Source organism: Canis lupus, chromosome 11, assembly GCF_048164855.1.
Source record: "Canis lupus baileyi chromosome 11, mCanLup2.hap1, whole genome shotgun sequence".
NCBI classification, from domain to species: domain Eukaryota; kingdom Metazoa; phylum Chordata; class Mammalia; order Carnivora; family Canidae; genus Canis; species Canis lupus.
In genome coordinates this window covers 24502692-24528535 of record NC_132848.1, presented here as the reverse complement: position 1 = coordinate 24528535, position 25844 = coordinate 24502692, and the positions used below count along the sequence as shown (strand labels likewise).

At 43.9% G+C, this 25844-nt stretch overlaps 1 protein-coding gene across 6 annotated transcripts in view; it reads right to left on the bottom strand.

The window, feature by feature from the left end:
- EFCAB6 (EF-hand calcium binding domain 6) overlaps nt 1-25844 on the bottom strand; it is a 234115-nt gene that overhangs the window by 176328 nt on the left and 31943 nt on the right. For 5 of the 6 annotated variants that reach the window (XM_072843616.1, XM_072843612.1, XM_072843615.1 and 2 more), the window contains 2 exons: nt 20065-20153; nt 13408-13474 (listed from right to left, as the gene is read on the bottom strand). The exons of the other annotated variant lie outside the window; for it this stretch is intronic. In XM_072843616.1, the coding sequence (XP_072699717.1) occupies nt 13408-13474; nt 20065-20153 (156 nt within the window). The remainder of the gene's footprint in view (nt 1-13407; nt 13475-20064; nt 20154-25844) is intronic. 6 annotated transcript variants of the gene reach the window in all.

Genomic DNA, 25844 nt, shown 5'->3' with positions numbered 1-25844 from the left:
TCCCTGTAAGCTAGAAATAGTTTTTACATTTCTTAATAGTCAAAAAAAAAAAAAATCAGAAAAAGGGTATTTGATGACAAGGGAAAGGGGAACTTCAGATTTCGGTATCCATAAGGAAATATTATCGGTGCCCAGGCAGGCTCACTTGTTTCCACATTGCCTCTGGCTGCTTCCCCTACAAATGGTGGCAGAGTTGAGCAGTTGGACAGAATGTCTGGTCCATAAAAACAGCAAGACTCACTATCTTTCCAGAACAAGTTCATGACCCCTGTTCCACTCTCCCCCATGCACTCCCACTTCTCTCTGAAGGTGGTGGCACATGTTGGGGAGCTTTCTGTGCACAAACACTGGAGGAGAAGCCCCGAGGATTTAAAATAAAATCAAAACAATAGCTACTTACAACCTTAAATTAAAGACAGGGAGCCAGGATAAAGACAGGGCCTGAGGCTATGAAGAAGCTGCTCAAAGTCTTCTCTTCCCAACCATCTTCCCCATCCTGGGGAGGAGGGGAGCAGACTTAGTCCTGACACCCTCCCCGCCCATTCTCCCCAGCCCAGGCCCAGGAAGGAGCTGCTTCCCCTCCACAGCCCCGGCTCTCCACCCTCCACCCCCCAGCTAATCCTAGCTAGCAGTCTCGAACAGCACCCTGGCCTGCCACTTCTCTGCTCCTCCTCCCCAGCCCCCACTGCACCCAGCCCCCCTTGCAGTACCACTGACCTCCAAAGCAGGGCAACATGTGACCCTCTCCATGTTCTTGGAGCCCCAGGCTGGGGAGATGCCCAAGGAGGAGGGGGATGGTGGGTGATGAACCCAATATCTAGGAAGGGAACCAACGTGAGGACAGACTAAAAAGCCTAGATTCCATGTGGACAGTAGGGCTGGGGAAAAGCCGGCTGGAAAGCTTTAAGTTCTGCAGGGTGCCTACACAAGCCAGGACTCATTCACCTAACATTTCCAGAAAAGAAATGAAGCCCTATCTCACACAGGAGTGAAGTGAAAAAGAGGAAGTGCTTACTGAAGTGGGAGGAACAATCAGAGCAATATTAAAACACTCAAAAAAAGATTTAGGTGAATTTATGGAGGACAGATTCTTAAGTGCTATTACAAGAAGCAGAGAACGTCCAACTGTAACAAGTAAAGCGGAGGCAGGCATGATGGTAAGCCACACTGAGAACCATAGAAACTGCTCTGGGCTGCAGCCAGCCCCCACCCTCACCACAGCACTGGCACTTCAATGCTCCCCTCCCTCCCTCTCCACAAGGGACCTCCATGCAGTGTGGCGCATGGCCCGACAATGGCCCTGACATGAGACTTCAAATCCCAGCTCTGCGCTATTTTTCAGGTCACCTTGGAACAGTACCCTGACAACTAAACTTCAGTTTCCTCATCTGTGAAATGGAAATGAGTAAGGACCTGTGTCAGAGTGTGGCTGAGAGGAAACAAGCACATGTATGCAAGTGCCTCATGTGGAACATCATACATGGCCGCATGATGGGGATTGTGGACTGGGACCAAAGGTTAAGGACAGAGTCTCAAATAACCACACACCCATGTCAAGAAATACTGAGTAGCACTACTCTCTCCCACCCCAGCCAACTCCTCTAACCCCTTCACTGCCCTCCTTGACCAGCCTAATAGGAGCCTTGAGAGGATATAAGGTCTTCGGTAGGCAGGAGTCCAGAACCAAAAAAAGGGCCTGGACTAATGAATATTTGTTGAATGGATGAATGTATATATGTATGAATAGATGGGAGGATGGATGGATGGAAGATGGCTAGCTGGCTGGATAGATACATAAATGGGTAGATGGAGAGATGGATGGATGATGGATGCATGGATGATGGATAGATGAATAATGGATGGTTGGATGATGGGTGGATGGATGATGTATGGATAAATGAATGGATGGATGGTGATGGATGGATGGATGGATGGATGGATGGATGGAGTGACTGCAGCATTCATGGGGAAGAAGCTTTAGCAGGCTAAGGAAATTCTTGTACAGACAAGGGCAGACACCTGAAAGAAGGGATATGTAAGCATCTCATTTCCCAGTGGATTCAGTGATCCACGGTACACCTTCCAAGGAAAAGAAACTGAGAATTGGACAGAGATAGCAGAATAGAGTGGGAGGGGCAGATGAGCACAGTGTGCATGCCTACCGTTGGCAGAGATGGCATGTGTAAATTTTCAGTGGGTTAAGTGGAGACCAAAAAAGGCAGAAGGCCTGAGTTGTCCTGCTCCCAGAGGGGCTGCTCCTCAGGTGAAGGGAGCCACACAGCCTGAGGATATGCAGAGAACCACCAGGAGTAGAGCTGACCCTCCTCATCAGGGAGCCACTTAGTTCAGAGGCCCCCAAAACACGGTCCTAATAATTCCCCATGGGCTCCATAAGAGAGTAGCCTTTACATGCTGCCCAGAGAGGACACCAGTGAAGGAAGAGAAAGACACACTCCCTTTCCTCAACCCTCAGCACAGGACAAGTGCCCCAGTGAAGAAGGAGAGGAGATGGCCAACTGAGCTGGATATGAGCTCAAGGTCCGAAGCTGGATTGGCCTGTAGTAGTTTTATTTATAACTAAATGTGACCAGAAAGCCACAAGATCCGCCTATCTGATACCCTTAGGGGATGAAAAGGCAGATTTGCTAGCGCCTGCTTGAGAACAGTGAGAAGAGAAAAATCAAACTGCTTCATATTTGTATCCCACTGAGTTCAGATGGTTCAATAAACTGCTAACAGTGGCTGTTATTAGTACTCTATAGTTCTTTGTTTAAAATTCTTTTTATAGCACTTTAAGCTCCAGGAAGGAAAGCTGTGAACCCAAATAAATATGACCACCCAGACGTTAAAGGAGGTGAGAAGAGGCCCAATGTTGCCTCCCAGAAGGCCAGGATTCTCAGCCAGGCTGCAAATAATCCTTCCCTAGGCCCAGCTCCGATGTGGCCCTCCCAGACGAAGGCCAAGCCTCTTCACGCCAGAGCACAACCTGCACAGTAAATTAACTTAAACTGTCCACAGTGTTATCTTACTGGCTCCTGCTAAGCGGTCTTCTGTGCAGTTCCTCCCCCAGAAGCAGCCTTCCTTGCCCAGTTTCTAGCAGAAGGGGGTGAGGACGCCATCCCCCCTCCCCCCACCTGCTTAGGGACTGAACCCCAAGGGGAGGGGGCTTCTAGCAGCCTCTAGGTCTTGGCTCTGTAGCACAATGGAGGGGTTCAGCATCCACGGCTGTCAGTCTGGCACCTTTCTGTCACCACGACTACATTCATTTTAAATTTAAGGAGTAAAATTTTTAAATGAAACCGTGAAAGAGGATTTTTCTTACAATAAACACATCAATGCTCATTTTCCTTATTATTCTACTTTTGGCTATTTCGTATAAAATCTTTAATTAAAGTTTTTCTTTGAAATTGTCATTATCAACCCAGAAGAAAGAAAGAGGGGAAAAAAAGAACAACACAGCTGTGCAGATATGAAGCGCTATTCAGGACTAAATGAACTGGAACGAAGCAAGTAGCTTGACTGTTATGTTCTTACTTTTGGCTCTGTATTCTCCATAGCACAGTCTAGCTTGTCACTTTATATCGATTCCATCTGTTTACACTCTGCAGAGTATTGGCTTCCTACCGTGAACATTTCCTATTTACCAGCTGGTAGAGATGAGCCAAACCAGATAGGAAAAAATTAGACTACATTCAGAACCCCATAAACACAAACTTTCAATTTGGGGACATGTGGGAGGAGCGGTGGCCGGGCACTGCTCACCTTTAACAAAGGCTTTGCCTCTCTGCCCGGGGCTGATGCTTCCTCTCACTGCTCTGGCGCCTGCTCCCATAGGCCCAGGATGATGCCGGTAGTTATTGAACTCATACAAATTCTGCCTTTACCAAAAACTGAACAAGCTTACATAAAAAAGACATCTAAATGAGATCCATGGAAGCAGAGAAAAAGGAGCTTAAAAAAAAAAAAAAAAGCTAAATAAAGCAACGTAAAAGTCAGAGTTGCTACAAGGGAGCAAAAATCCGAAAAATCTGGCTTTGGGTTTCCTTGCAGCCAAGGTAAAGAGGGAAACTTGCTGTTACATATTCCACAGGCCATGTAAATCTCCTCCCACATGTGATTTTTATTTTCAAAAGGCTTCCCTATAACATATAAAAACTTCTAATAAATTTTAGCTGTCACTGAACTTCTGGGTCAGAAGTTTTAAGCCCTAAGTCTAAACACCAAGGCCTTTTAACATGCGCCCAAACTAGAGGAATCATTTCCTGTACCTTCTTTCTTTCTAACCCAGCCCATGCTCATAGGATGGGAGCTCCATCCCAGGCACTGCACGAGGAAAGCTGAGGTCCCTGTCGCCGTGACCCCAGACCCCTCACAGGACAGAGCTGCACACACCAGGAGGTACAAGCTCACTCCTTCCCGGGACTCCACGGTATCCCCCCAACACCTGAGGTGTTCAACACATGCAGGCTGCCCCTGGTGCTGAGTGACCTCCAAGGCCTACTACCAGATACCTCAGATTCCAGCTGGCCTCCACGACACTGCTGACAGCCATCTCCAAAACATGCCCCTCGTTGTGGGAAATCGGCAGTGAACCTCCAGCACCACCACCCTGGCCCCATGCTTTAGGGTTCACACCTGACCTTCAAATAATTCCATCTTTTTCTCCATTCTACCTTTCAAAAGTGTTCTGTCCCACCCTGCCTGGAGAAACAGACCTCTCCACAGGATGGTCACAGAGCTTGTCTCCCCATGGCCCGGGCCACATCTCCACTGCCACCGTGCCCATGTCCTCTTCTTGTGCCAGAGTGCAATCCTGAGAGCTACCCCACATCTCAATCCCCTACTCCGGCCTCACCACACTGAAATACCATCCATGGCCCAACTCAAGTGCCAGTCTCACCCGTGCCATGCAGTGTTTCCTGGCTACTCCGACTACTGTGAACTTTCCCAATGGAACTGTTTAATCAGTCGATGTTTCCTGAGGTCATGTTAACTGCCAGGATCTGTTCAAGGCACTAGTTACAACAGCGGGCAAGACAGAGAAGGCACCTGCTCCCAGGGAACATAGATCCTAGTGATAAACAAGTAAACAAAAATCTCAGGACAAAAAAAAAATATCTCAGGACATTCCCAAGTGTCAGGGAAAATAAGGAATTTTAGATAGATTAGTCAAAAAAAATCTCCATGATGAGAGCCATAAGCCAGGATGTTTGCCTGATGTGTCCTCAATGGGCAACCCAAAGCCACAGGACTCTTAACCAGAGGAGTCTGATGATATCTGACTTATACTTTGAACAGATAATTCTGGGTGTCATGTGGAAAAGAGATTGTGCGGGGCATGGGCAGGAACCGGAAAGGCAGTCCATGAGCTCCTGACAAAGCACAGGCTGGGACAACGGTGGCAGTGGATGAAGAGGTAGATGGGTTCTGGGTATGGCACATAGGACACAGCAGACGGGACTCACCGATGGACTGGATGTAGAAGCGGGGCCAGTAAGGAAACGTAGGAATCAAGGCTCATCCTAGCTCTCTGTGTGAACCACTCCATGAATGGTAGGGTAAAACCATTCACCCCAATGTGGAGCTGACCAAGGGAAGAAGGCTGCCTGCGAGGGCGAGGAGGACCATCAGAAGGTGTGGTTTGCTCTGCCGACAACAGTGAGTCCGGAGCCCAGATGGAGATGTAAGTGTGGAGGGCTTCAGCACACAGCCCTTGCTGTGGCCTCAAGCCAGGAGTGACCACATACTGTCATTTCCCCTTCCACATGACAACTCATGTCTTATCTCCTCCAAATGCAAACTCCTGCTGTTTTGAGTAATTTCTATGGCCTGGCACTATGGTAAGATCATTTTACATTGATTCTCATCAAAAATCTCAAAAAGATTGGAAAAGCTTTGCAATATTCTTTCCCCATTTCACGGCCAAGGAATTGGCCCAGAGGGACTGGCTTGCTCAGAGGCACGTGCACAGTGAGGGCTGGTGCTCGATGCACACCCAGCTGGGGAAGCCCAAGTGCACTAGCCAGTGTCCCCTATGATCTTGATGGAACTACTGAACATGTGATAAAAAAAAAAAAAAAAAAAAAAAAGATAAACTTAGTCTGAAATGATACAAATTCTGATATAACAGAATCTTTGCTTTGGCTTCCTGATGAAGCCTTTAGTAAATTAATAATAGAACAACCAAAAATAGGTCCTGGGGTAGAAGCATTTTTCAATATAATTTTTTTCTAAAATGCCAACTGATTATTTTGTTATGTGAAATTCTCTAGATCAAAATGTAAGCACTCCTCTTCATTTAGTTGCACACAGACATGCGAATAAGAGCTGTGACATTATTAATCACTATATTCAGTTATGATTGATAGGCTTTTCTGCAAGGAGGAAAAAGTGGCTCAGATACAATCTGTCCCAACAGCTCTACGATATGCTAATATTTTCTTCAGATGAAAGAGGAGATGTGTTCAAATACCTGCTATAATAGGCAATTAATACCAAGTGCACCAAAGTAGAGCTGATAAAAGTGGGATTAGGAGAATATTATAAATTAACCAAAAGCTTGTATGTTTTAGTAAATGGCCTCATTTTGAGTTTGACACAGTCTTTTTATTAGGCAAACAGACTGCATTCCGGTACATTCGTTCATGCTAATGTGGTGTTATAATGTTAAGGTACGTTTATGAAATGGTTGCGATTCTAATGACTATTTCTTTATTTCTCAAGCAATAATTTTTTTAATTTCTTTTTCAGGAAAACCTACCTATTTAAGAAAATGAATCTCCCCGTCACTTTTGTGCCTTCCATGCGAGGATATTACAGACCAAGTGAGCAGCTTAGTACCTCTCATTATTTACTAATTGCTTCCGAAATGACTGAGGCTGCATCTATACAATTCCAAGGCACCAGGGTAATCCCATAAAAAGTTGTATCAGATCACTTGGTGTCCAACAGACACGCTAGTCACGGCTGACTTGGTGGACCAGATGTTCTGACATCATGGTGCCCAGGCTTAAGAAAGCATCCCTGACTTGGGTGGTGACGTGGTACGAGAACAAACAGCCTGAGGCTTTGGATGTCTTTAACTGAATTAATGTCTTTTTTTTTTTTAATGTCTTTAACTGAATTATACATTCTTGAATTCTAATCTTAAGAAGAGTTCATCTGTATGTAGGGGAGGCGGGGAAGGGTCCTGACAGTCCCACACATATTACTATGGTCTCTCGGTAATTCCCTATTCACGACTCCCAATGAGCCCCACCTCCAGTAGCAAGATGAGATTTTCTGGCACTTTACCCTCCTGCGAGGAGTTGACAAAAGATACAATGGAGTACCAAGACCAAAACTTGGTTAGCCCACCAACACGCTGAAGCTTTGCTTTGGTCCTTTCTTTTTCCTGGTAGGTTCTTCACCTGGAGAATGTGAAGAATCTAAGTCTCAGGCTCTGGCCCCTGCCACCACTGCAGAAGGAAGCTGGGGACCTGCAGGACAGGCAGGAAGTGGAAGACTGAGGATGTGGGAAGAAGTGTGAGAGGGCAGGATGTCAGGGTGAGGGAGGGAAAGAGAACTCCCAAGTGCCCACTTGAAGCAGATGCTACATAGATGATAAAAAGGACCCTGTGGTCCAAACAAAAAGTCCACTCACAGGGCACCTGGGTGGCTCCATCAGTTAAGGGTCTGCCTTCAGCTCAGGTCATGATCTTGGGGTCCTGGGATTGAGCCCCACATCAGGCTCCCTGCTCAGCAGGGAGTCTGCTTCTCCCTCTCTCTCTGCCCCTCCCCTGCTTGTGCTCTCTCTCTCTCTTTCTCTCAAATAAATAAAAAATCTTAAAAAAAAAAAAAAAAGTCCACTCGTGTCCGGTAAAGGTGTGACTTCTCTGTGATGGACTGGGTCTACCTGCAGCATAACAAAGAGTCACATTTGCTGAATGCAAAGGGGGCATCAACACCTTCTGTAAAGGGCCCTCCAAGAGGCAGGATGGCACTGGTTAAGGGCAAGAACTCTGTAGCCAAACTGCCAAGGCACGAAATGCAGCCTCTGTGCTCACCGGCTGTATGCCCTTGATCAAAATGCTCACCCCCTGCTCTAGTTTCCCTCCATGTCAATGTGGGATAAGGATGGCACCTGCTTTGAGGGTGGAAATTAAATTGTTTAATACCATAAAACACCTAGAACAGCCCTTAGTAAGTGCTCAATCAGTGTTATTATTTTTTTAAGATTTTATTTATTTATTCATTAGAGACACAGGGAGAAATTGAGAGGTAGAGACACAGGCAGACGAAGAAGCAGGCTCCATGCAAGGAGCCCGATGTGGGACTCGATCCCAGGACTCCAGGATCATGCCCTGGGCAGAAGGCAGGCGCTGAACCGCTGAGCCACCCAGGATCCCCAGTGCTATTATTTAGAGAGCTAGCAAAATCCAAAAAATTACAGGGTCCACTGTCACCTTCTGCAAATTCACTCACCCCTACCCCTCCTCCTTCTAAAAAAACCCTCCATCTTTCATTTTGTTCAGCTGTCTACCCTCTGGTGGCCCGGTGCTTCAGGGCAGGGAGCCAAGCCACCACACCAGTTAGTAATCAGGGTGGCTTCAGGATACTCATGGTGACCAATGCCGTTACCAGGGATTGGTTGAAGTGTGGGACATTCTTCTCAGCTGTGAGTCAGCAGCAGTCTCCCTGTGTTTATAGAGTCATATTGGAAGAAACGGCATCTGGAAAAAAATTTGACATCACAGTACCTGAATGGTAGCAACATCCTGGTAACCAGAGAAGACATGAGTTGGCTGACCTGCACTTGTGCTGCCTTCTGACTTCTTAGGTGAGAAGAGAAGCACCATATGGTCTCAGCTAGCTGGGCTGGGGGGTTGCAATTTCTTTCAGGGCAGAGCAACCAAACACCTCCATGGCAGAGGCGGTGTGACCTGGTGGCAGGAAAAGCCTACCACAAGAGAGGTTTCAGTGGTGCCCGACAACCATCCTCATTCACTACAGATGGAGGAAGGGATTAACATTTACTGAGCATCTACTGTACACCAAGGGCTTCCTGTCTATTAGTCTCGTTCATTCCTGTAACTACCCTGACAGGTTGCTGTCTCCATGTCAGAGATGAGGAAAGTCAGAATGGCAAGAGACCTGTCCAAGGGCCCCCGTAGGAGCTGCAGAGGCTGGACTTCAGCCAGGTATGCCTCATTCCCCCTACATGCCTCTGCTTCCCTAGGACACTGTGAGAGAAGAGAACGCAAAGATCGGAGAACTCAAGGACCTCTCAAGCAGATGCCAAGTCACAGCACAGAAGAGGAGCAAAGGAAAGCTCGTATCTGGGACAGGGTGGCTCCGCGGTTTGGCACCTGCCTTCAGCCCAGGGCCTGATTCTGGAGACCCGGGATCGAGTCCCATGCCGGGCTCCCTGCATGGAGACTGCTTCTCTCTCTACCTGTGTCTTTGCCTCTATCTCTCATGAATAAATAAATAAAATCTTTTTTAAAAAATTAAGAAGGCACGTATTTGTGACTAAATGAAAAGCAAGGGCCAAGGGAGTAAGAGCAAGTGAGGTGAGCACAGGACTCAGAGTGCTACTAAGGGGGACCCATGCAATGCCAACCAGGGACCGGGACCAGCTAGAGCCAGATAATGATGCTCCGAGGACTACCTGGGCTCACGGTGCTTCTCTTCTCCCACATACGGAGCCATGGATCACAATCACCAAAAGTTGGGAGAGATGGGACCCAGTCTGGCCCCCAACCCATGGCTTACAGAGAAAACGAGGCTCAGAGACCCCAAGCGTTCAAGTGGATAATGAGAGGAGATGTGAACATATGTTGGAGGGTCCAAGTGCATGTGAGGAAGGGAAGGCCAAGGAACCAGCCATCGGACCAAGTTCACTGCAGAGGGAACACAAGCACTGGGGTTTGATAGGTTTGGGGTGCCAACTGTTAATTATTTGTTGGTTTAGGAAGGCTAGACCACACATACATTTAGCAAAGTCTGGCTCCCAAAATTCAGAGACATTTGCATGCATTCTTGGCTCTAGCAAGCCATGTGGACTTATATTTAAAACAAAATAACGAGCATTCTTGCATTCCCAAACTATATAGATCACCCAGCAATGACAGCATATGTCTAAAGAGAGCCTTCCTTTAATAGCTCCCAGGTATTCATCGTCTCAGTCTCCAACACTCGTGTGTGGACCATTTGCAGGGTAATACTGGAAATACTCTACTCTGGAAATACTCTACTACGCACAGCAAACAGGTGAGTATATTTGGTTCGTTCTGTTTGTTTTGGGAGTGGGTGGGAAGGGATGAGAGTCCCTGGTATTCCTACCTTCCTTCAAAGGAAGCTGCAGTGATAATACCAGTGATAGCTGGCACTGCCCAGCTGTTCCGAGGGCTTTATGCTGGACATTTTAAGCCACCAACGGTGCTTCTGTTAACTAGGATGCAATGGGAAGTTACTCAAATAAGAGGGCTAAAAGCTGTCAGCAGAAGGGAAGAAGGGAAGGGACAGAAGCAGGGAAGGAACATGTTTTGTTTGCAGAACCAACACCCAACTAGGTGTTTCACCTGAGAGCCCCTTGTTATGTGTGTTTTGCCTGACAGCCCCTTATGTGAGCCAGTTGGAGGTGGACTGGAGTGGAGGACCTATGCAGATGCCCCCAAGTGGTCCCGAAGTTACTTTTAGCTCATTATATTACTGAGTCCCCTCCCATGGGCAGAGTTTTCCGCCATTTTGGGGGGGGGACATCCGATGTATGCACTAGCATATTGACACACTAGGTATGTGCAATTGAACCAAAAGTGCCTGTGCGAGCTCCCTGCCCCTGCCCTCAATACATGAATACAAGGAATAAAAGCTTCCTTTTTTTTTTAAAGATTTTATTTATTTGTTCATGAGAAAAACAGAGAGGAGGGGAGCAGGCAGAAACACAGGCAGAGGGAGAAGCAGGCTCCATGCAGGGAGCCCGACATGGAACTCGATCCCGGGTTTCCAGGATCACACCCTGGGCCAAAGGCAGGCGCTCAACCGTTGAGCTACCCAGGCTGCCCAGAATAAAAGCTTCCTGTAGTAACCCCTCAGGGAGACAGTGCTTTGAGAGCTATCTCCCCGTCTCCTTACTTGTAACAGGTAATACCAACTTCTTTGCTCTCAACAAAGGCTGTGTGTTCAATTTGATGCACCCCAAGGGGTGAACCCCTTGAGTTTAGTTGTATTTCCAGGTGGGTGTTATTATCCACACTAATGGATGAAGAAACCCACTGACAAGAACTTGTAAGGCCTCCCGGCTGGTAACAAACAGAACTCCAAGATGGAAACACAGATTTAACCCGGTCCTGGTCTCATTAAAAAGAAAGTTATAGGCGGGGGCACCTGGGTGGCTTAGTGGTTGAGCGTCTGTCTGCCTTTGACTCAGGGCGTGATCCCAGGGTCATGGGACCGAGTCACATCGGGCTCCCTGTGGGGTGCTTGCTTCTCCACCTGCCTGTGTCTCTGCCTCTTTCTGTGTCTCTCCTGAATGAATAAATAAAATCTTAATAAATAAGTAAATAAATAAAAATAAAGCTACAGGCTCTCAATGGAGTCACCTGTCCTCAGCATAGCAAACCAAGACTTAATTGAAGTTTCAGCTTCTCCAGGACCGGAATTTTAAACCAATCAATCTGGAATTTGCTGGTCAGCACCAATGAGGTAATCTTGTCACATGAGCCCTCTCGATCCACCCCCCTGCCCATGCTTAAGGAAAATGAGGTAATCCATCTAATAAGACCCCTTGTCCTCCCCCTGCTCCAGGGGAAGGTGACCTGTCCTGAAAAAAACCTTTGTTTCCTTTGTTAACAACCTCTTGCCCTGCCCTCCTCTCCCCGTAAATCCTTCCCCTTTGTACCTCCCCTCTACTTTGCTTCATGGGATGCTGCTCAATTCATGAAACTCAAAAAAGCCAACTATTAGATCTTCAAATTTGTTCAGCTGTGTTTTGTTTTGCTAACAATCCCAAGGTCAGTCTTGTCCTACTCCACCTGCCTGCCCAGAGTTGGGGACCCAGGTAGAACTGGGGCTGCAGGTGATGCTGGCCAGAACGCCTGGCAAGGAACTCCCCGCAGCCACCCCGGGATTTAGTGCTTCCTCAATCACCCTTCCCCAGCCTCTCCCCAGAAGTTGCTTCAAAGCTGCACTGGTAAGCCCACTGATTAACTCACCCCTAACCAGTGGGAGGGCCTCCCCCACGGTTAGGATGAGAGGGAGGGGCTGGGACAAAAGAGGAGTTAGGTGGAGGGAGGGCTAGCAGTGGAGTTCCCTTGTAGCTTTCCTCATGGAAGCCTTCTTGGGAATTGAGAATCCCAGCCGAGGTCCGTACACACCACACTCACTGAAATTCTGCATTATTGATCCATGACAGTGTTTATGTTGATATGATGATTGTCATAAAGGGTTGACTTTCCCGGGAGTATTTCATGATTAACACAGTTTAGGAAGAGACAAATTAAAGACGTACCATAAATAACATCAATCACATTACATATTTCTTACAGAATAACAAATGAACCACAAGAGAAGCGGCAAATAATTACACCGGGGTTCTTACTAACATATAGTGACACCAGATTTTCAGGAATATATAATGCTAAAAAAGTAGCACATTAAGACGAATTTTCTGGTGTTAATGGTATCAACCAGGAAAATTCAGACAAACATTTTGTGGATTTCTGGCTATTTTTTATTTTGAAATGTATGAAAATCTCAGAAGAGTTCAAAAAGGAAAGAAAATTTGTCACATTTCAAACCAACATATTGAATCGAGTAAATTGAATCATGATTCTCAAACTGCTCGTGTAACTGACAGGCTCAGATGCATTTTTAAAAGGGGTCTGATTCCAACCCCCAAAAGCCACGAGCATCTCCTCCCTCCCTAGCTGTGGGCGATGATGTCTAACCATAATCAGCAAGAGGGACAAGGCTATGTGCTTCTCTTCTAAACACATGTAGTAGCTTCTGTGGCTAAATTACTCAATACTTAAATATACATCACTTTGAGTTTTACTGGTTATTTTTACCGTGCTGCTTTTGATTGGCATTTACTGCTAAAAAGCAGAAGTTTTCCCTTTCTAAAGAAGATCCTTGCTTCAGTCTTAGACAAAACCAGAAAGGGCAGCCCTACTACTACTGATTTAAAGTTAATACAAAAGTGATTAATATTCCAGGACTTCTGTTGGTGTCATTCATCCAAAGAGACGCCACGGAAGTCATCTGAATACAAGCTTTCACAGGGGCTCCTTACAGGATCTATTCGTCAGACGGCTTTGACGGGAGGGCGCAGACGACAAGATGTGGCTCATTCTGCTTCATCTACCTCTCCTAACAATGACTTTTGGCGAGGGGGTGGGAGGAAGAATTTTAAAAGATCTCTATTACCTTTTCTCCTATTTGTTTTTCAAGTTCTTTTACTGTCCGACTGCAACTCATTTCATTCCCACCTCCCCTTAAAAAAAAAACAAAAACTTTTTGTTAAAATGTTTTAACCAAATAAATGCTTATGTAGGATATGCAGAGATCAAGATTATAAGGATTTCTAAATTATTTTCAAATGCAAGGTATTTCTTAGGCACTGCCATCTGCCGGCACTGTGTCAAGTCCTTAGCTTCTCCATGCCTCCGTTTCCTCAACCATAAAATGAAATATAATAACATTTATTCCTCCCAGGGTAGTGTGGGAGCTGAGTAATTACAGCTGACACCTAATGAGCATGGTGAGCCCCATCTGATTTCATCCTCACGACGGTCAGGGGCCATCATCGCCCTATTTGCAGACAAGGAGTCAGGGAGACAAAGGTGCTGGGTCACACTCCACCCCTAACCCCTCCTATGTAGCACTTTGTTCTGACCTCTGAGGGGTTCCCAATCCACTCTGGAGGCACCCTTAGCCACTCTGTAAAGGACTTCCTGGTGGATGTGTGCCTATACCACCATCCTCTTGGCTCTTTTTTTTTTTTTTAGATTTTATTTATTTATTTGAGAGAGCACATGCACGTGTGTACACACACACACATACACACACACACGCCCACGCGCGCGCGCATGTGCGCGCGCAGGCAGGGGGAGGGGCAGAAGGAGAGAGAACTTTCAGCAGATTCCCCACTGAACCTGCAGCCCAATGGAGGGCCCTATCTCATGACCCTGAGATCATGAACTGAGCCGAAACCCAGTCGGAGGCTCAACCAACTGAGCTATCCAGGCACCCTGGCTCCATCTGCTTTTAGTAACTATTTTTTATTTCATGTTATTCATATGTCTATAAACTACATCAGAGCCCCTCTTTGGAACAAGCTGGTAGACACCCACAAGGTGAGGAGCCAGGGGCGATCCACTGGAAGGAAAAGCTCTCTGGACAAAGCCAAGGGAGCACACAGTGGCATGAAGCCGAGGGGCCTGGAGCTCAGCACATCCCAGCGTCGCTACTGTCAGCTGGCCAGGGAGGCCAGAGCCTACCCAGCAGGGCAGGGGACACGGCTGAGTTCCGAGATGGAAGTGGTGGTGTGGTGCTGACCTGTGGTGGTGTGGCCATAAGGAATCTGGACTTCACACTGGGGTAAGGGGAAGCCATCAGAACATTTTAGGTAGAAATGAACTTCATTTTACACAGGGAGAAACTGAGGCTCAGAGGGTCAAGTGCCCAAGTTCGAGGCGGAAACTCACCAGGAATCCAGCCTTACGATTCTATGTTAAATGTAATATTGTTTAGGTTTTTATTGTGTATTGAATGGACACAGGACACTACTGCTAACATGTTTAGGATTTAAAGAACAGAGATCAGACAAATGCCTGTGTCCCCGCCATCAGCTGAAGAGACAGGGCAGCTGCGCTCCTGGCCCCTTTGGGAGCCCCGCACACGCCGCCCCCCCAGCCCCAGGGCAGCTCCCCAGCGCAGCCCCACTCTGGTCCTCTTCCCCTCACAGCTGCCTCCCCAACTCCATCTCAGTGTCGCCTCTAGGAGACACAGCTTATTGTCTGACACTCAGCGACACAGCTTTCGTGAGATGAGTACTCACTGGAATGGTAGGTCTTTAAATCCTTCCACTTTTAACCCTTCTGTAAAATTCTGTTTAGGTTTTTCTCTTAGTGGATTTTACTAGTTCTTATCTAATCAGACCATCTCTGTCTTTTAAGTGGACCATTTATCACAACTACCCACATACTTGGGATTTCTACTAGTTCTTCCTATTCTGAGGCTCTTTGCCGTCTTTTTGGTCAATCCTATTTTTATTCCAGTTTGTTTGTCTGTCTCCATTTGTAAATTTAGGACTCAATCACTCCATTTTTAATTTTGTGATAGCTGCTCGGGAAATTATAACCTGCATATTTTTCCAAGTCTCAAGTTAACCATAATTTTTTTTTAATTTTTTTAACCATAATTTTTAATCTTCCTGATGGACAAGGTAACAACTCTAGAACATTTTCACTCCAATCCCTCCTCTCTGTATAAATTGCTACTGTCATATATTTTAATCCTATTCTATTTTTAAATTCCCAAAGTCCTCATTATTCCCAGTCCTTAGCGCCCCCTGAGGTCAGCGGGAGCATTTGGATCTAACAACACACTCTCCACCCTCTGGCCCGCATCGCCTCCAACTGTCCGTCTAGGAGTGTTTTCCTTCTACCTAAAGTACACCCTTTAAAGTTCTTTCACTGGGTCTACTGGGGGCCAAATTCTATTTTTGTTTTACAGTATCTTTATTTCAACCCTGAAAATACTGAAAGATCCCTTCTTCACACATATTATTTTTTTTAAGATTTATTTATTCATGAGAGACAGAGAGAGAGGCAGAGACACAGGCAGACAGAGAAGCAGGCTCCATGCAAGGGGCCTGATGTGGGACTCGAACCTGGGAATCACACCTTGAGCCAAAGGCAGGGGCTCAACCGCTGAGCCACCCAGGCGTCCCCACACATAACATTCTAAGATGGTAGTGATTTTTCTTTCACCACATTGTGATGGTGGATTCGCTGTCACCTGGCTTCCCCATTACCACGCAGAAGTCCCCTCTCTGCATGCTGCCCTCTGGCTGCGCTGAGGGTCTCTTGGTCTGTGGGGTGGTTGCGCCCCCACCTCCCATCTTTAACTTCACCTGGGGTTTCTTGGGCTTCCTGAATGGGTGGACTCAATCCCACCCTCAGTTCAGGAAAGCCCTCAGTCACTGTTCCTTTGGGTGCCTCCATCCCATCTCTGAGGACTCTCTTCACAGAGCTCCACTTACACTTCTATGTCTCTGGGCTGCACTCGGCTTATCTTTCTCTGACCTATCTTCCAGTTCACTTATTTCTTCAGCTATATCAATTTTGTTTATTAAATTTATTGAGTTCTAAACTGTTATTATGAAATAGGACTTATAGGTAGTAACATACATACAATATGTGTGCATGTTTAATCATAAGGCAAATGCCAATTATCCAAATCAAGAATTAAAGCCAAACCCAAAGGTCCCCGATCTTCCTCCTCCACCTGGAACGCTCCCTGCATCCTACACAGATGGTTACAAAGAAGAGGCAGGCTTTGTAGGATGAAGAAAGAGAGGATCAGCTGGAAGGTGACCATGAACACGGCAGGCAAAGGTGCCACATGTTTCTCCTTGTCCCCACAGCCTGACATCAGTCCTTGAGGCTCAACTATGACAAGAAGAGGCAAAGGGCCCCTGCGTCCCCACAGAAAGAGATCTCAGTCTCACAAATTCTAGGCTGGCAAATGCTTCATTCCCAGCGTGTGGGAGAGATGGTCCCACTGTCACACTCAGACGTCAGCTTCAGTCTGAGTGTCGGTCCTAAGTCAACCGAGTACCTCCTCTCACTGCTTTACTGCTCTCATGCTGACGTTGACAATGGCGCTCCGCGGTCTTACTGTGACACATCTACACGGCCATTTCTTTTCATTCGTCCAGCTTAAGGTTCTCCACCATCATCCTTTCGAATATTGGCTCTTCCCTATCCTTTCCTCTAAATATCTGGAAATCCAATAAGAAATTTCTTAGAATGCAGCACCTGAGTGGCTCAGTCAGTTAAGCGTCTGCCTTCAGTTCAGGTCATGATCTTAGGGTCCTGGGACCGAGTCCCAGTCCCTCATTGGGCTCTCCTCAGTGGAGAGCCTGCTTCTCCCTATGTCCCTCCCCCACCACCCCTCACTCATGCTCTCTTCTTCACTCTTTCTCTCAAATAAATAAAATCTTTAAAAAAGAAAGAAAGAAAAAAAAAGAAAGAAAGAAAGAGAGAGAGAAAAGGAAAGAAAATAAAAGAGAAAAGAAAAGAAAAGAAAGAAAAGAAGAAAAGAAAGAAAAGAGAAAGAAAAGAAAGAAAAGAAAAAAGAAAAGAAAAGAAAAGAAAAGAAAAGAAATGAAATGAAATGAAATGAAATGAAATGAAATGAAATGAAATGAAATGAAATCTAGGCCTCCTCTCTCCCTTCCATGTCTCCTATACTTGTCCTCTGTATTTTATCTTCCTTTGTCTTTGTGTGGCTTTCTGGATAACAGCTTCGGACCTATTTCTACTCCCCCAATGCTCCTTTTAGCTGTGGTTCATCCACTTTTTCCGCCCAGCCACCAAATTTTATATCTACGGTTATCTTATCTTTCACTACCAGAAGTTCTGTTCTGTATTTCTTCAAAAAATTTTTTTGCTTATTTCATATTTATATATGAAGTCCATTCTTTGATTTCTCCGAACATACTAAAACAGAGATTCTAGATCTGACAGTTGCAGGATTTCACATATTTGGATATCTGATTGTACTGGATGTTGTTTCTACTCGTTTGCAGTTCTCATTCTTTATCTCTGCATGTGTTTTCAATATTTTGTGAGTATGGCCTGATTTTACTTGGCACTTGATCTGTGGAAATTTTTTAAGGTCTGGGTTGCAAACGTATTCCTCTACAGAAGGGCACACTTAGCCCAGCCCCAGTTTTAAGCAAATCTTAGCCTAAGACTTTCCAGACCACACAGGAAGCATTATTTCAGGCACAGATTTGCATAAATACTGACTTATAATTACAATTTTGTCCTCTATTCACCCAGCAGCAGTGTGGAATTAGGTAGGTTTCCTTATGCCCTTCTGGGATGCAAGTTTATATTTGTAACCTATCCTCACATGAGGGTTTAGGTGTCTCAACTTTATATATCCTGATCTTCTATTAGCTTCCTCCACCTTAGGCAGGTCCTCTAGGTTTTATCCCCTGTCTCCTTCACTCCAAATAGCCAACCAGACTGAAACACAAATTCACCAGGATTTAGCCACTATTTTCGAGGCAAAAGCTGGCTTTATAGAATGCTCACCTCTCTGGATTCCATCTCCATTTCATGTTGGCTTCTAGGGGAGTACTTACTGTCTTGCCAGTTCTCTAGTGAAGGAAAATGCATGTATACATTTTACCTTCTATCAGTCATTTCATTTTTTTCCATGGAAGTGCTATTCATGAAAACAGTCTACCATGTCACCCAAAGAAGCAGTGTCCACTCACTATAATGCATCATCTCCAAGAGTAAAGAAAATTCAGCCCCACAAATAAGCTGAATCTTTCAAATTTAGTTAAAATATTTAATCTTTTATATTTAAAGTGGTACCTTGTGATCCTTTTCATCTCAAATGAACTATTAGACTGATATTTCACAGTTAAAGGAACAAAAACAAAAGACAAAAAAAGAACTCTCCTGCTTCCAGTTTTTCTAGTCATTTAGCTTTTTCGACAGAGAATCTTCAAATCGGTTACGGTCCACCCAATAACCTTATCACAAATGGGGACTGTTTTAGGTTCAGAGTATGAATATATAGTTTGTAAAACAACCAATCATTCTTTCGAATAAACCTGGAGATTATCTCAGCCCCCTACTCAGGGATCGTTAACTAAACACAGCACAGAAAAGCCCCCGACCATCCAGGAGATACTTTGTCATTCTTGTTGGAGCTGTTGCACTGATTCTTTTTTTTAATTGTGGTTAAAAAACAAAACTGAAAAACCACCCCCCAGATAACATAAACTTTTCCATCTTAATCATTTTTACGTGTGCAGTTCAGTAGTGTTGAGTATATGCAGTGTTGTGCAACACATCTCTAAACCTTTTTCATCTTATAAAACTGAAACTTACACTCACTGAACACGTCCCCATTCCCTCTCCCCTCTGCCACACAAATTCTTACAACTACACTGTGTCCATGACAGACTTAGGCAGGAAAGCTATCATACCAAAATCTGCTAATTTTTCAGGATCAAATTTAACTCCTATTTCCACAATTCCTGAGAAAATGAGGTTTATTCATTTAGAGTCAGACAGTCCGAGTGAATAATTTTGGTCATTCCTAAATCGGATGCCAGAATCAAAGACCTTTCCAGCAGAGACAGACATTAAGAGTTCATACTCTAACACTCGTTTTGCAGTTCATAAAACAAATGAGTCCCATTCATATGCTACAGTTGAGACACAATGGAGCTCGTACAAAGATCTCTTTAAAAAAAAGATTTCATTTCTGGGGTGCCTGGGTGGCGCAGTCAGTTGAGTAGCCAACTCTTGGTTTCAGCTCAGGTCGTGATCGCAGGGTCCTGAGATGGAGCCCCATGTCCAGCTCCACACTCAGTGGGGAGTCTGCTTGAGATTCCCCCTGCCTTTGCTCCTCCCACTCGTGCACACTCTCTCTCAAAAATAAATAAATCTTTTAAAAAGATTTTCTTCTAGCTCTAAAACATGATCACTTTCCAATGAAAGATATTAATATTCAAAATTAACATTTATTATTTCCAAATCTGAAATATATTGCATATAATATATGTTTATCTGGTTTTAATTTGTTATATTTCTATTTTCAATACAATATTATTTCCTTTATTCTGAAATATATCCTACATAGAGGTTAGAGTCTTCTCAAAATAACTTTTTGACTGATGATTAACTCCATTAAATTCTATACAGACAAACTCTACCAATTCCTCTTCCCTATATATCTGTTGACATGATTAGCTCTCCTGAGCTTATGCCCTCTCTTTTATCATTCCAAATTTCACAGTTTCATATGAGGGGGAAAAAAACTACTTACCTCTGTATAACATTTATACTTAGGTCCATTCCACCAAACCAGGACAGGAATTCAAGGTATGGAATGGCCCCAGAGCTGGTGAGGGGGATCTACATTCGAACAAGAAGAATGATGGCCAGTTAGAGGATTCAGATCCAAGTAGTAGACAGCACAGGAGCTTTCATGATGGAAGACAGGATACTATTACTGAGATGGTCATTCTAGTAAACACAACCACTTCCCCCAGGTGTCTGAGTTGACATGCATCCCCAGTAAACCAGGTACAAAAACACCTAAATGCCAGAATGCCAGTTTGTGCTCAATTAAAAGTCAACAAGTTATCTATAAAATTTTCTGAAATCTAGTTCTATCTACAAACTAAGGTTGGTAGAAATATATTCTAATATACATTTTATATATGTATATGTATTTATATATGCATACATCACATATATTTTTTCCCCAAGAGGCTTAAGGCCATGACATAATTTTACCCTCTGAATGGCATTTGAACTTTCTGTACGTTATATACTTTCAAGGTAGAAAACAGCCATTTTTTAATTGAAAATTCTATAAAGGACATTACTAGATCCAGTAGGTCAAAATGGGCTATAGATTAAGGAATTATCTCAAAAAAAAAGAATTAGGGATCCCTAGGTGGTGCAGCGGTTTGGCGCCTGCCTTTGGCCCAGGGCGGGATCCTGGAGACCCGGGATCGAGTCCCACGTCGGGCTCCCGGTTCATGGAGCCTGTTTCTCCCTCTGCCTGTGTCTCTGCCTCTCTCTCTCTCTCTCTCTCTGTGACTATCATAAATAAAAAATAAAATAAAAAATAATTATCTCAATGTTTAATTTACTAATGTTGATAATGGTACTGTGATTATGTAAGAGAATAGATCTTATTCTCAGGGAATACACACTAAAGTATTTGGAAGTAAATAACCACAATATAAGCAATTGCCTCTCAAACAGTTCAGAAAAAAATTATGTATACACTACATACCCTGTAAACTGTTTGCAGATCCACACATACCCCACATGGATAATGAAAGATCACAGAAGCAAATGAGGTTAAATGCTCACAACAGGCAAATCTGGGTTAAGTGTATGTGGGTATTGTATGTATGTACCATATGCGTACTATTTGTACTGTTCTTATACATTTTCTGGAGGTTTGAAATTATTTCTTTTTTTCAGACTTATTTATTTGAGAAAGAGAGAGAGAGCATGAGCATGAGAGGCAAAGGGCAAGGGAGAGAGAATCTCAAGCTGACTCCACACTGGGTGTGAAGCCTGATATGGGGCTCAATCTCATGACCCTGAGATCAGGACCTGAGCCCAACCAAGAGTCTGATGCTCACTAAGACACCCAGGCGCCCCTGAAATTACTTCTAAATAAAAAGTCAAAATTTTTTAAAAGTGAAAATAATTATTTCCCAAAAAAAGGATTATGAAACTAAAGTTAAAACATATAATCAATACAGATGTATTTTATTAAGCTTCATGCAAATACACAAAGTACAATTTCCCATACAGCTGAATGGCTCCCATGTCTATATAATCAAGTGTGATGTTCACTTAGCCCTTAAAATTCAGCCTCAAAGCCGGGCATGGTTATCTCCGGGCTCCCCAAAGGAAAAATTTCTTTTTACTACTAAAACACATATAACTAGGAAATGGGACCAGAGGGAGAGCAGCTCACAGGGTGGGCCTTCGTGAAGCCTTGTCCTGGAAAGGACATTCATGATTTCTATTTCAGATGTAATTTTGGGTAGACACCTCAAAGTCTCCCTAGCCTTACAGCAGAAGGGCAAGAACGGGGTATGTGTGTTGCTCCAAGACTAGATGCCCTCATGGTTTTGGTAGTTAAGAGTTTGTGAGGAGGGAAAGAAACATACAGAGCTCATACTCAGGAGATGGGCACAAGCTCCACTCTTGATGTTTTACATGATGAGTTAACTCATCTAGTCCCAAAACCAGGTCCTCAGGCTGTGGTCGTCTCCACATTTCGAGGAGCAGAGATGCGACCTCCCTGCATGGCACTACCATCATATGCCTCCAGAGCCCATGTTCCTCTCCCTACACTAACCACAAAAAAGAAAAAAGAGAGAGGAAATCCATCAACCTATTGAAGCTTGTCACATTTCATATTATTACTTGTGGTCTAATAAAAATTCTAATGTGGTAGATACATATTTGCAAAGTTCAGTCTCCAAAGCTAGTAACCCCTTTAAACAACTCACAAATCTTGTCTAAAAGGAGAAGCAGGGGACGCCTGGGTAGCTCAGCAGTTGAGCATCTGCCTTTGGCTCAGGGTGTGATCCCAGGGTCCTGGGATCAAGTGCCACATGGGGCTTCCTGCATGGAGCCTTCTCCCTCTGCCTATGTCTCTGCCTCTCTCCCTCTCTCTCTCTCTCTCTTTCTCTGTCTCTCTCATGAATAAATAAATAAAATCTTTTAAAAGGCTCTGCCTGTTTAAGAATCATAATCATCCAAAGATGAATCGCTAAAAGTAAATTCTTAGAGTGGGGTACAGGAGGGTAGTGTTTAAATCCACGTCCATCGTGTTGATGAGTGTCTTCAAAGACGTCTCTTTCCCCAACCCAGCACAACCACTAGGACCAGAACAGAACTATGTTTTTCTTCTCCGGAATCTCTTTGCCAATTCGTCCTCTTTTATAAAATTTTTGTTAATTTTTAGAGACTGAGGACACAGCTTTTTAAAAAATTCACATTACCATGAATGGAAACTAAGGTACAAGACAGATTATTGTAAGCAATGCCTCATTGTTCATGCCCTGATCAATCATCACAACACTCTGACGTTCAAACATACTCAACATGGTTCTTAAAATAAAATTAAGGCTAAAGCAAATTCACTCTAACTGGAAAATTCTTTTCTAATTTTAAGTGTGAAATTCCCATGAAGTGTTCTACAAGTTTTATGTTTCCAGTTAGGCTTACATTCACCATTGGAAAGGGATTTGTTGGTAAAAGATATTGAAAACTCACACACACTCTGAATTCCAGCTACTGGAAAGAGAAATCCTCCCCTTCACTCACTGTGAACTTGGCCTTCTGAAAATGCACCACATTTCAGCCTCCTTGGTTTACACGTGGGTCACGGAAGCTTGAGGTTCTAGAAAACCTATGCTTAGTATTTCAGATAGACTACCAGGACTTGTTTTTTTTTAGTCTTTGAAGCGCTACAGTTCTCAGTGACTTCTTTTAAAAACAGATGTAGCTTTTAAAAACGGATACACATTTCACATTTTCTGTACTTTTCCCCTTCCTGCATAGTTGATTAGCTTGGGAAGGTTGTCAAAATTTTAAATTAACATTAGATCATGAATATAGGGAGACATTAGCAGGAAAAATATCTTAACTCTCCATTTGGTATAAATAAAGTATCAGTTAAATCAAGCTTATAAGGAAACTGATGCAATGTTTGCATGGACAAATGTTCTTTACAAGCAAGAGAACATTACCAGTTACACTCATCATCAGGGACATGCAAATCAAAACCACAGTGAGATACCACCTTGCACTTGTCAGAATGGCTAAAGTCAACAACACAAGAAACAACAGGTGCTGGTGAGGATGCAGAGAAAGGGGAACCTTCATGAACTGTTGGTGGGAATGCAAACTGGTGCAGCCAGTGTGGAAACAGTATGGAGGTTCCTCAAAAAGTTAAATATAGAGCTGCCCCATGAGCCAGCAATTGCACTACTAGGTATTTACCCAAAGGATACAAAAATTATTTATTGAAGGGATACATGTACCTCGATGTTTACAGCAGCATTATCTACCAAATTATGGAAACAGCCTAAGTATCCGTCTATTGATGAATGGATAAAGAAGATGTGGCATATATACACAATGGAATAATACTCAGCCATTAAAAAGAATGAAATCTTGCCATTTGCACCAACATGGATGGATCTAGAAGGTATAATGCTAAGCAAAGTAGGTCAGTCAGAGAAAGACAAATACCATGATTTCATTCATGTGGAATTTAAGGAAAAAAACAAATAAGCAAAGGGGGAAAAGAGAGAGAGAAAGACAAACCAAGAAACTGACTCTTAACTATAGAGAACATACTGATGGCCACCAGAGGAGAGGTGTCTGGGGTGATGGATAAAATAGGTGATGGGGACAAAGGAGAACACTTGTGAGGAGCACTGGGTGTTGCCTGTAAGTGATGAATCACTACATTGTACACCTGAGACTAAGATTACACTGTATGTTAACTAACTGGAATTTAAATAAAAACTTAAAAAGAGAGAGAAAGAACATTACCACATGACATAGCAATTCCACTCCTAGGTATGTACCTTAGAGAAGTGAAAGTATACACCCACACAAAAATTTGTGTATGAATTTTCATCACAACCTTGTTCACAAAAGCCAAAAAGTGGAAACAACCCAAAGGTCCATCAACTCATGATAAAAAACACAAAAAGTTGTCTATGCATATACTGGAGTGTGATTCAGCCATGAAAAGGAATGAAGCACTGGTTCATGCTACAACATGGATGAACTTTGAACACAAGATGCTAAATGAAAGAAGCCAGACACTAAAGATTATGTATTGAATTATTCCATTTATATGAAATGTCCAGAAGAGGCAGATCTTTTGTGACAGAAAAGTATATTAATGGTTATCAGGGACTAGAGGAAGGGGAAAAGGGGAGTGACTACTAATGAATATGGGGTTTCTTTCTGGGGTGATGAAAATGTTCTGGAACTAGACAGTAGTAATGGTTACCCAACCCTGGATACACAGAAAACCAGTAACTTGCAAATTTTTAAATGGTGAATTTTATTACATATAAGTTCTATCTTAATAAAGTTCCAATAAAAATGTAGATACAGTAAAAAAAAGTGACATGTGAAATCATTAGTATGTATTATTTGTGAAATTTTTAAGTGAATAAATGGGAAACTTTTTTAAAAAAAGGAGAAAAGCTCATCTTTCTTCCCTTCTTTCCTGTCCCCTCTCTAATAAGTCCTAAAGTCTGATGGGGAAGAGAAAAACAGTGTCTGCCACGTTGAGGGAAGCCATAGGAGTCCAGAGTGGGATGTAACCCAAGTGGAGGGAAGAGAGCATCCACATGGCAGGGTGGGGCACTGGGGATGGGAGATGGTCTTATACCAGGGAAACTGATCAAATAAATAAATATACTAAGAATAACAGAAGCCAAGTGTCTCATCTGAAAAGGTAATTACAAATCTGAACAGCAAGGGCAGCCCGGGTGGCTCAGCGGTTTAGCGCAGCCTGCAGCCCAAGGCGTGATCCTGGAGACCCGGGATCGAGTCCTGCATCGGGCTCCGTGCATGGAGCCTGCTTCTCTCTCTGCCTGTGCCTCTGCCTCTCTCTCTGTGTGTCTCTCATGATTAAATAAATAAAATCTTTAAAAACAAAAGCAAAACAAAACAAAACAAAAAAAATATGAACAGCAAGAAAGCTGGAAAGAACCCTGAGGTATAGGATTAGGATTGGCAGTACTGGTGTGAACTCATGGTTTTCAATATAGGGAGAGGTTGATATAGAAATAAATGTATATGTAAATGTATATCTGTATGTGTGTGGGTACGCATGTGTCCCCTGGAGCTCTGCCCACTGTGAGACCTGGGGTGTCATCCCAGTGATAATGGGCAGCCCCAGTGCCCAGACCCTGGATTCTGAATATCTTTTCATTTAAAGGAACCAGAATTTTCTGGAGAAATGGAGGATTTCAGGACCAAAGCAAGGAAAGTAGAGATGAGTTTAGAATATCTTATATCATAGAGCAAGTGCTC